Source organism: Euleptes europaea, chromosome 2 (assembly GCF_029931775.1).
Source record: "Euleptes europaea isolate rEulEur1 chromosome 2, rEulEur1.hap1, whole genome shotgun sequence".
Lineage (NCBI taxonomy): Eukaryota > Metazoa > Chordata > Lepidosauria > Squamata > Sphaerodactylidae > Euleptes > Euleptes europaea.
Window position 1 is genome coordinate 9,786,952 of NC_079313.1, and position 12,277 is coordinate 9,799,228.

The 12,277-nt window shown below is 48.6% G+C and overlaps 1 protein-coding gene across 1 annotated transcript in view; it reads right to left on the reverse strand.

Annotated features, from left to right (window-relative positions):
• Window positions 1–12,277, reverse strand: part of NCAN (neurocan) — a 68,755-nt gene that overhangs the window by 32,662 nt on the left and 23,816 nt on the right. Inside the window, exon 7 of the mRNA XM_056845136.1 lies at window positions 5,175–6,590. Coding sequence (XP_056701114.1) covers window positions 5,175–6,590 — 1,416 coding nt within the window. The remainder of the gene's footprint in view (window positions 1–5,174; window positions 6,591–12,277) is intronic.

The following is a 12,277-nucleotide window of genomic DNA, read 5'->3' on the forward strand; positions in this document are numbered from 1 at the left end:
GCATTCACTGAAGGAAGCATGCAGAATCCTAGCCTTGGCTTAGCTATGCAGAGGACTATTGCTAATGGCTATGCAAACTAAGGAACGAAGGAACAGGTCAGTGTGGGTTGTGTGTGGAATATGCGGGGCACTTCAGCCTGGAACTCGCTGCTAATTACCAAGCATAAACAGCCTATTAGATACTTTAATGGTTGATTTCAAGATTTTACGATTGGACCTTACTAATCTAATTTTCCTTTCTGTAGTCAGAAAAATAATATGACCGTTGGTTTTAAAATGTGCAACACTAGGGTGTTCAGATCTATGAAAACAAATAAATATAGCTTGTACTTTAATAAACAAACATACCTTCCACCTGGGTTAGAAATCTGAACAGACTTAATACAGTCCATCCAAAGCAAAAACGGGAAGCCAAGGCCATTTATGCATGGTAATTAGCAACGCGTTCCAGGCTGAAGTGCCCTCCATATTTTTTTCCCACTGAACCGTCATTCAGGAAGTGACTGTGAAGCTGGCTCATACCTGCTTCACATTTCTTAAGAGCCCCTTTAACGCGACCTTTTGTGTTTGCTCCACCCCGCCTCAAAGAATCCCCTCAAGAAAGCATGCAAAATCACAGCCGTGCGTTTGCTAATGGAAGAAACGAAGGAGCAGGCAAGTGAGGGTTTTTTGTATGGAATTTCTCCTTTTGCATCGGGATCATGAATAGGCATTTTAAAGGTCGCATTTAAAAAGAGAGCTTTGAGTGAGCATCAAAATTGACCCTGCATAAATGGCCCAAAAGTTTTGAGAAGCAAAATTTCCCAGAGAGGTTTTACACATTCTGCATGCCTATGGGGGGAGACTATGGGCGAAAACGCATGGTCACTTTAGCCTCCTTTATTCCCTGTTTCAACCAGGATTCAGCCAGGATCCAAGGCACGTTCGGCGAACGTATATATAAATACGTATAAATATATATAAATATTTTTTAAAAAACCAGGCCAGAAGATACAACAAACCCCTCAAGCCACAAACACGATAATGGGAGATGTAGGTCTTGCGAGGAAGGGAAGCCAGAGGGCGCCCATAACTTTAACTAGGGCTGTTGGAAAAAAAAATTCGGTATAGTTCAGATTCGGCCGAATTCAGCCCGTTTGGATTCGGGATATGCCGAAGTCCGAACTCCCCCGCTTCGGGTCTGTGCAATTCGGCGCGAATTCCAAGTTTGGGGAAAAAATTCGGCCTAATAAAGCCATTAAAAACACAACCGCGACTTTCCGCGGCTCCGGGGGGGCATTTTGGGGGTAGAGGTCCCAAACTTTCAGCGGAACTTCAAAGGACCCTTCTCGCAAGACCCCCCAAGTTTTGTAGAGATTGGGTCAGGGGGGGCTGAGATATGGGCCCTGAAAGGGGTCCCCCCCACCCTTAATGTGCATCTCTGAACAGAGCTTGCCGCCCAGGCACAAAGCTCCCACCCCCGACAAACAGCTGAGCTGCGGGGAGCAAGGGCGGGGCAGGTGAGAAGAAGTTTGCAAAGCAACACAACTGCAAAGCAACACAACTGCAAAGCAACACAACCATGCAAAGCAACACATTTGCAACCATGCAAAGCAACACCTGACACCTGGGAGTTTGCAAACCATGGAAAGGGACAGAGGCAGCCAGCTATGCATAATGGGCGGGGCAGGTGCAAAGAAGTTTGCAAAGCAACACAACTGCAAAGCAACATGTTTGCAACCATGCAAAGCAACACCTGACACCTGGGAGTTTGCAAACCATGGAAAGGGACAGAGGCAGCTAGCTATGCATAATGAGCAGGAGGGGGTGGAATTTCCCCTTTTGCATCGGACTCGGGACCAGGCAAATGCATTCTTTAAGTCACCATCTGAAAACCAGTTTTGAGAAAGCATCAAAATAGACCTAACCGATCTTATGAATGAGGGAAAACCTGAGGACACACAACTGAAGCCCCCCCTCAAACCAGGGAGAGAGAGACTCGAGGGGGCACACACACCCCAGGCAGAACAGGTGAAAGCCCCCTTTGGCTCCCCCCCCCAGAAACTGCTCCCTCCCCACACACACACAGACTCTGCTTCCCCCCCCACACACACACAGAGGAGAAAAATTATAGATTAAAGCCCCCAAAGGGGTCTTACTGTGGCTGTCTTCTGTTCCATCAGGAGGGGCTGGGAGGACTGGGTAATCCAATACAATTCTATTTAAGCACGGGAGGTTTTGCCTTGGATTTGTCGCTCTGGAGATGCATACAGGATCGGGTGATCCATTCATCCCAATAGGGAAAAGGGGAAAGCCCATATCTCGGGACCCCCTTACCCAATGTTTACAAAACTTGGGGGGTCTCTTAAGAAGGCTCGTCTGAAGCTATGCTGAATGTTTGGGGGCTGCCCCCCAAAAAATGCGCCCCCTGCAGCCACGGAAAGAGAAAAGGGGGGAGCCCATATTTCTGCCCCCACTGAACCCATCTTTACAAAACTTAGGGGGTCTCTTAAGAAGGCTTGTCTGAAGCTATGCTGAAAGTTTGGGGGCTGCACCCCCAAAAAGCGCCCCCTGCAGCCACGGAAATGGAAAAGGGGGGAGGGAAAAGGGGTGGCGCCCATATCTTGGGACCCCCTGACCCAATGTTTACAAAACTTGGGGGGTCTCTTAAGAAGGCTCGTCTGAAGCTCCGCTGAATGTTTGGGGTGTCTACCCCCAAAAATGCGCCCCCTGCAGCCATGGAAAGGAGCAAATGTGCACACTAACCCCCCCATGAGGATTTCTCTCTCTTTCTCTCCCCGGCCGGGCCGCGCAGCAGCTGATTCCTCCAGTACTCAATCCTGACTGATTGGCCAGAAGAAGACCCAGCTTGGCCATCGATTGGCCGGGGGAGAATGCTGCTTACTGATGGTTATGCTGCTGCGCCCCGAATTTGCCGAATTTATTCATGAACTCCCGAACTCGCTGAATTTGGCTCCCCCGTGTTCCCGCCATTTTTGAGTTCGGTTTGTCCCGAACTAAAAATCGCAGAATCAGGAAATTCGGCTGTTTTTTGGTACGGGCCGAACCGAATCGACAGCCCTAGCTTTAACCATTGCCTAACAAAAGAGGGAATTTTGGCAGCCACAGCTTTCCCCATCCCCACACCTCCGAGAGAGGGTAAGGGGTGCCAGCTGCCAACCTCCCCCCCACCTTACACAGAGTTTCCAGACCGGACAGCCTCTGCGTTTCCCTTTGCTGCTCTCTTCCCCAGTGCCAAGACGGTGAAGCAGCATCCGCCGGAGGATGTCGAGCTGCTGAATATTAATCAGATTGGTTTTCTGGCCTCTTTGAAAAGTCTACTCGCTTTGCCGATCCTTCCCCAGACGCTTTAAAAGGCTCCCGGAGTGAAAGCAGCCACGCCGGGAGGCCCCTGGCCTGCTATTATTAGCAGCAGCAGCAAGTGATAAATATTGAACCTGCTGCTTTCCCGAGAGCTTTGAGGGAAACGGAGATATCAAAGGCAGTGTGCGTTCTGTCACACTGCAGTTCGGCCAAGAAACAGAATCTAAGGCAGTGCTGTGGAGAGAGGGCATTGGCTTGGCATTGGGGTTGCCAGCTCTGGGTTGGGAAATACCTGCCGACAACTGATCTCCTGCCGACAGAGGTATTTCCAAATAGTGGACAGGGAGAAGTTTTTCTCCCTCTCCCATAATACTAGACCGCGGGATCATCTGTTGAAGCTGGAGGGTGGACAGATTCAAAACAGATAAAAGGAAGTATTTTTTTCACACAACACATAGTTAAATTGTGGAACTCCCTGCCTCAGGATGTGGTGATGGCTGCCAGCTTGGAGGGCTTTAAGAGGGGAGTGGACATATTCATGGAGGAAAGGGGTATTCATGGCTATTATTTAGAATGGATACTAGTCATGCTGCATACCTATTCTCTCTAGTATCAGAGGAGCATGCCTATTATATTAGGTGCTGTGGAACACAGGCAGGATGCTGCTGCTGTCGTCTTGCTTTTGGGCTTCCTGGAGGCACCTGGTTGGCCGCTGTGTGAACAGACTGCTGGACTTGATGGGCCTGGGTCTGATCCAGCAGGGGCTTTCTTATGTTCTTATGAGTTGGCAACCCTATTCCAGGCCCCATCTAGAGACCAGCAACCCAACTGGAGCAGTCTCCCAGTTAATCCTGGGAGAAATACTGGGAGGGATCAGAACACAACTCTTTTCAGGTTCCAACAAAGCTTAAAGGAACGTGAAAAGTCATTGTCTGCTCTCTCCTCCAGAAAGGGTGGGTACATTCAGGAGTAGGGTTGCCAACCTTCAGGTGGAGCCTGGAGATGGCCAAGAATTAAAACTAATCTCCAGCAATAAATTCCTCTGGAGAAAATGGCTGCTTTGGAGGGTGTGTGCACTCTATAACATTAGGGGAGGAAATGAAGGAACTAGATTCTCAATGGCCAGTCATCAATACAAAATTTAGTGCCTGCTAGGGTTGCCATAGAGTCCAATGCCATAGAGTCCTATGGCCAAAGCGTCCATTTTCTCCAGGGGAACTTATCTCTATCGCCTGGAGATCAGTTGTAATAGCAGGAGATCTCCAGCTACCACCTGGAGGTTGGCAACCATAGTTGCCAGGTCCCTCTTCAACACTGGTGGGAGGTTTTTGGGGCGGAGCCTGAGGAGGGCGGGGTTTGGGGAGGGACTTCAATGCCTTAGAGTCCAATGGCCAAAGCGGCCATTTTCTCCAGGGGAACTGATCTCTATCGCCTGGAGATCAGTTCTAATAGCAGGAGATCTCCAGCTAGTACCTGGAGGTTGGCAACCTTAGTGTCTGCCCAGTTAGGGTTGCCAGCTCCCTGTTGGGAAATACCTGGATATTTGGGGGGTGGAGTATGAGGAGGGCAGGGTTTGGAGAGGGGAGGGGCTTCAATGCCATAGAGTCCAATTGCCAAAGTGGCCATTTTTCTCCAGGGGAACTGATTTCCATCACCTGGAGATCAGTTGTAATAGCGGGAGATCTCCAACCACCACCTGGAGGTTGGCACCCCTATGCCAAGTGCATAAAAAGGGTTGGGGGCAGTGCAGAAGGAAAAACTGGGGGAGAAAGGACATCAGGAGACAGCTTTAACAGCCCTTCCCGTGACTTCAAAAGCTTCATCCTGAACTAGCAAAGTCGTTGCCAGCTTTGGATAATAAGGCACCTTACCCAGAGAACTGCCGTTGGTCTCCTCGGCCCATGCCAGACTCACAACCCCTTCGACTGTAAACACCTCCCTTCTTTCTTCTCCGCTACCGCTATCAGCCTCCATCGGAAAAATCCCCAACAGTTCGCCTGGGGTGACAGGAAGGTAACCCGCCTGTCCAGTTTCCACTGCTTCCTTGCTGGGGTGGATGGAGGGCCCCATGCTTGGGTGGAGATCTCGGGCCCGTTGAGGGCTCGTAGGCTCTGACATGCCCTGGAGTAGGAGAGAGATTCCAGTGTCAGATAAACTCCATGGTGTCTGGTCTTCTTCCTTGTTGACGTGCTGGGTTAGGGCCTCTACGTCCTTGTCTGGAACGAACCAGGTGGAAGTGTAAAGGTCAGCTTCACTGTGGACGGAAGGCCCAGCGGTAGCTCCGTCTCGCCAGTGGACGAGGCCGAGTCCAATCGTGCCAACAGCTTCTGGAAGTGCTGCGCCAGTGTGGCGGCCGCTGCCTGTCACGTTGGCTTCAAGATGGCCACCTGCACCGTGACTGACTGCATCCTGGGGCTCGTTTGGCTCGAGAAGGCTCAGCGTCTCTGTGCTTGCGGTGCCATCTGTCGGCGCCAGACCCTCCGTCTCCTGAGGTTCTTTCGGCTTCACGTCTGTCGTGGCCTCCCGGCCGTCTTGGTTGTCGCCGGCAGCCAGCCACGCCTCGGGTTCCCTTGAGACAAGCCGAGCCACGTGCGGGTAAAAGTTGTCCGGGGTCAGCGAGGGAATGTCCTCGGGCGGAAGGGTGACAGCGCCTCGCCCCCTCAGCTCAGCCGGGTCTTCTGAACGCTGGGTGGACTCTTCCAGGGTGGCTTCCTCGCCAGCCACGTTCAATAGGCCTGTCTCCCTTTGCTGTTTATCTGAATACAGGCCATCTTTCTCCATCAGTCCCTGGGAAACCCCCAGCGAGTCATGCTGGGCCTGAAAACCAGGCCCCGGAACCTCTTCCACAAAGCTCACGGCCTTTTCTGGGGTTCCTTGGGAGTCGTATTCAGGCTGGGCACTTCCCTCATCGGGGTGGGCCTCGGGCCTCTGATGCGGAGCATTGGTCGGGATCGTTGGCATAACGTTCTCGTTGCCCGAGAACCCGCCCTCATTGTCCAGAGCCTGCGGCAAACCCTGAGGGTAGTCTCCTCGGATGCTGGTGCCCAGGGGTGCGTCTTCTTCTTCTGCCACCGTGCCAACCTCTTGGGGATAAAGCGCTCCATTGGCCACGGCTGGCATTAGTGTGTCAGGATGCTGGTGATCTGTGGGAAAGGATTGGCTCTCTGGCGGGTCAGGGATTTGAGGCGGGCGGATGGCCTCTTCGGCCCCAACGTCTTGCACAGAGAACGATGCAGGAGAGAAAGTCATCTCAGGGTGGTGGCCCTGATCCACGGATGCTGCTAATCCTGCAAGGAGAGGAAAGAAGGTTAGAAAAAGAGCTCTGGAAATTCACATGTGAGAAACTGGATTACTGGAACATCGGCTCTTGCAAGAATAGGGTTGCCAACGTCCAGATGGTTAAGCAAGCTAATAAAAAATACACAACCTAGGCTGAAAATAGGAAAAGCTGAAAGAAAGGAGCCGCACGTAGAATCTTTGATATCCAAGTATAATTCCTATATTACTACACTAATATTCCAATTCAAACATAAACTCAATATAATACATAAATCAAGGCATTCAATTCATGCCGCAAAATATAAATGCCCCACCAATACAAATACAACAATAATTGACAAAAACAAAATTATATCCTAACTAAGCTAAATTGCATATCCATAAATGACATAAATATCGAATTTTACCTGAGTATAATTCCCATAAGTGAAGTTACACAAAGCCTGAAAGACACGTAAACTCGGGAGAAATTCTCCAAGTCCGCAATTTCACCGACTCGCGTAATTGTCCTTCTGGAGGTCAAAGGCCCTCCATTCAGTGGAAACATTGTCAGTGGCATGCTGGATGAAAGGCAAGGACGTGAGGTCGATCCTAGTCACGTTTCGTTCACTTCGGCAGCTTGCAGTGTGTATTCGTAATCCCGGTGGCATTGAAATTCAGATTGTCAAATGTGCTTCCGGTTTATCACCTTTACCTCACTATTCTCTGTGCCAAGCGTCTGTAATTGACCAGCATGGATTTTGTTCCTTAGTAATATAGGAATTATACTTGGATAACAAAGGATGTGTCACTGGCAACCAAGACCAGGTTAATTCATGCCATCGTATTCCCTATTACTATGTATGGGTGTGAGAGCTGGGCAATGAAGAAAGCTGATAGGAAGAAAGTAGATTCCTTTGAAATGTGGTGTTGGAGGAGAGTGTTACGGATACCCTGGACTGCCCAAAAAACAAATCAATGGGTTATAGATCAAATCAAGCCTGAACTGACCCTAGCAGCTAAAATGACTAAACTAAGGCTGTCGTACTTTGGACATATTATGAGAAGACAAGAGTCACTGGAAAAGACAATCTTGCTAGGAAAAGTTGAAGGTAGCAGGAAAAGAGGAAGACCCAACAAGAGATGGATTGACTCTATAAAGGAAGCCACGGCCCTCAGTTTGCAAGACCTGAGCTAGGCTGTTAAGGATAGGACACTTTGGAGGACACTGATTCATAGGGTTGCCATGAGTCGGAAACGACTTGACGGCACTTAACACACACAACAAAGAGTCTACGTGCTGATCCTTTCTTTCAACTTCCAGATGGTGGCTGGAGAGCTCCTGGAATTGCAACTAATTTCCAGGATACGGAGATCAGTTCACCTGAAGAAAATGGCCACATTGGAAGGTGGACTCTATGGCACTCTATGGGGGTTACACTTCTGGGCAGCAGTGTGTGTATGAACAAGATCTTGAAGTACGGGTGGACCGAAAGTTAAATATGAGCAGCCAGTGTGATGCAGTGCCAAAAAAAGCTAATGCCATCTTGGGGTGCATCAACAGAGGTATAACATCCAAATCACAAGATGTCATGGTTCCGCTGCACACTGCATTGGCCAGGCCGCACCTGGAGTATTGTGTGCAGTTCCAGAGGCCTTGCTTCAAAAAGGATGTGGACAGAATTGAGTGGGTGCAGAAGAGAGTGACGAGGATGACCAGGGGCCTGGAGACCAAGCCCTATGAGGAAAGGCTGAGGGAGTTGGGGATGCTCAGTCTGGAGAAGAGGAGGTTGGGGGGGGGGACAGACATGATTGCTCTCTTGAAGTATTTGAAGGGCTGTCACTCAGAGGAGGGCAGGGAGCTGTTCCTGTTGGCAGCAGAGGATAGGACTCGCAATAATGGGTTTAAATTGCGGGTGGAAAGGTACCAGCTGGATATTAGGGAATTTTTTTTTACAGTAAGAGTTGTTCGACAGTAGAATCGGCTACCTAGGGAGGTGGTGAGCTCCCCTTCACTGGCAGTCTTTAAGCAGAGGCTGGACAAACACTTGTCAGGGATGCTCTAGGCTGACCCTGCATTAAGCAGGGGGTTGGACTAGATGGCCTGTATGTCCCCTTCCAACTCTATGATTCTATCTCATTGAAGTCTCTCCTCTCCCCAAAACCCAGCCTCCTTAGGCTCCACCCTCAAATTGACAGGTATTTCCCAACATGGAGCTGACAACCCTATGAAAGAAGAGTGTATGTGGGGGTGAGGGGATAGGATAAAAAAAAGTTCCCCATGCCACTTCACAAGGCTGTTCGATGCCACAATGCAGTGGAAGCATAACAAAGAAAGCACAGGTAGCTCTCTTGAAGTACTGAACGTTAATTTTTACAGAAAGAGCATTGGGTTGGTTTTGAATTTTTCCTCCCTGCTGTTTTGACACATCCCCCAAATCCCTGTTTTGATTATGCTTCTTCCTTGCTGTGAATCTAACCTGCAAATCTTCACCTTTGCACCATTTTCTATTTCCCTTTTGGTACCAGAAATTCTACAACGTTATTAAACGCCTTAGTAAATTATAATACCATCAAAATTTGTGCATAAAAAATATACAGCATGCATGCGCAACACACAGGCGTCTCCTAAACTGACCGCGAGAAGCAGAGAAAGGGAACCGTTGACAAAAACAGGGGAGGGGAAAAATAATAGAAAAAGCAATGAAATATCTGGTTTAATTAGAGAGCCAGCATGGTGGTTAAGAGTGGTGGTTTGGAGCAGTGGACTCTAATCTGGAGAAGTGGGATTGATTCCCCACTCCTCCACAAGAGTGGCAGATGCTAATCTGGTGGACCAGGTTGGTTTTCCCACTCCTACACATGAAGCCAGCCGGGTGACCATGGGCTAGACACGGCTGTCTTAGAGGTCTCTCAGCCCCACCTACCTCACAGGGTGTCTGTTGGGGGTAGGGGAAGGGAAGGTGATTGTAAGCCAGTTTGATTCTCCCTTAAGTGGTAGAGAAAGTCTGCACATAAAAACCAACTCCTCCTCCTCCTCCTCTTCCTCTTCTTCTTCTTTTAAAAGGAGCACATTTCTAGCCCCTATGGAGGACAAGACTGTCCTGAAAAGTATACAGCTGGGTAGAATTTCTCGTGGTTAATAAATGGAGCTGCTCCCTCGTTTGAAGAGAAGCCCAACAAGAAACAATTATGCAAACATGGAAAAAATGGTACAATAAATAAGAGATGTCAATTCTTTCTAAACATGTCTTCTTCCCACCGGGGTTCGGCGGCTAATGAGTTTGCAGTCGGGCCCTTTCCCACCTCGGTGAAACAGGATTCTCTGCCAAGAGATCTTATCATGGGGACTCACTCGATAATGGGTTGCAATGCCAGGGAGCATCCTAGGCCGGTTGCTGTGGCAACCGCCTCCTCATTAGCACCGGCTCCTCGCTGCTAAGGCTGTTTGAGCTGGGGGGGGGGGAGCTGGATTTTCCTGTCAGGGGCGTCCCGACGGGATGAGCAGATGAGAGAGTCTGTGCGGTAGGGCAGTTAAGAAACAAATTTGGAAGCTGGTGGGGAGGAGGGGCTGGGCTGAGGGGACCAGGGAAGGCGGTTTCTATGGAGACGAGATGCGTTGGTAGCCATGATGGGCCACAGGAGACCCCCCCAGAGAAAGAGCTGTACAGTTTGAGCATCCCTTCTCTGGACTGCTTGGGACCCGAAGTGGTCCATATTTTGGATCTTTCAGTATTTTGGCATATTTGCATATGCAATAATGAGATACCTTGGGGATGGGTGCGACCCAAGTCTGAACAAGAAATTCATTTATGTTTTATATACACTTTGTACACATAGCCTGAATGTAATTTTAAACAATATTTTAAAGAATTTTGTGTATATTAAATCATCAGAAAGCAAATTGGCATGCTGCTGAGGGCCTGTGAATAATGCCCGCATGCCAGCTCAAAAAGTCCTGTTTTTGGGTTAGCCCAGATATCGGATGCCTGGATAAGGGATATTCAGACTGTAGAAGACTTTTTAATAGTCCTTAAGCCGTCATAAAAGTTATTACATGATTGGGAGATCAGTTGTAATTCCAGGAGATTTCCAGGCTTCACCTGGAGGTTGGCAACCCAGTGGGGGACCCATTAGCCATTCAGCAGTATGACAGAAAGACTATGGGGAAGAAGAAGAAGAAGAGTTGGTTTTTATATGCTGACTTTCTCTACCACTTAAGGGAGAATCAAACCGGCTTACAATCACCTTCCCTTCCCCTCCCTACAACAGACACCCTGTGAGGTAGGTGGGGCTGAGAGAGCTCGAGGACAGCTGTGTTTAGCCCAAGGTCACCCAGCTGGCTTCATGTGTAGGAGCAGGGAAACAAATCCAGTTCACTGGATTAGCCACTGTTTATGCGGAGGAGTGGGGAATCAAACCCTGTTCTCCAGATCAGAGTCCACCGCTCCAAACCACCGCTCTTAACCACTACACCACCCTGGCTCCCCAGTGATGTTCCCTGAAGAGTGTCAAGGCTAGCAACAAAAATGGGTGAAAAACGCCATCACATCAACAATATGATGATATCACGGGAGGTGACATCACACCATCAATAGGGTGCTCTAGAATTCACTGGCAATTCTATGGTAAAACCATAGAGTTTCGGATGAATGCCAGAGTATTGTGTCGAATGCATGATGGCATGTTCAAGTTTGCCACCAGAAATGTCGTCACACTGTCACTGTGATGTTGCCCCCTCCATGCCCCTGCCTCCCAAGTCTCCTGTAGGGTGCCAGCTGCCGGTTGGCAACCCTACATTGAGTCTGCTCTCCAAAGCTGCCATTTCCTCCAGGGGAACTGATCTCTATATATGGAGATCACTTGTAATTCTGGGAGATCTCCAGGTCCCACATGGAGGTTGGCAAACCTACCTGGCTTATGGTTCCAAGATTCCCAGGGCTCGGAGTTCATCCGAGGCTCCAGGCTGGCTCTGCCTTTGCAGAGGAAGCCCCTTTTCTCCCCTCATTTGGCAAGGTGATAAAAGCATCTGCGTTTTGAAGTCTCTCTCTAGACCAGGGGTGTCAAACTCAACTGTTACGAGGGCTGGATATCACATAAATGTAGGGTTGCCAGGTCCTTCTTCACCACTGGTGGGAGGTTTTTGAGGTGGAGCCTGAGGAGGGCAGGGTTTGGGGAGAGGAGGGACTTCAATGCCATAGAGTCCAATTGCCAAAGCGGTAGGGTTGCCAACCTCCAGATACTGAATAAAAAATAACCAGCACTAATGGCTAACTAAATAATCTGCTTATTTAATCAAATTGTTCACTAGTTATTTCAAGACTGTTCTTATTATGAATGAAGATAGATGCAACATAATAACATATACTGTCTCTGTTGTTATTAAATTCTATAAGCATAACCAACTAAACATAACGTTGTAACTGGCAAGATGCCTTGAACGTACAAATCAAAGTCTATAACAACATACAAGTACAACATTTAAATACAAGGGTTATACCACAAAATGCCACAATTGGTTATGCTTATAGAATTTAATAACAATAGAGACAGTATATGTTATTATATGTTGCATCTATCTTCATTCATAATAAGAACATTCTTGAAATAACTAGAACAATTTGATTAAATAAGCAGATTATTTAGTTAGCCATTAGTGCTGGTTATTTTTTATTCAATCACTTGAATTCACCATGAGTTCCCTCCTTTTTTCTTG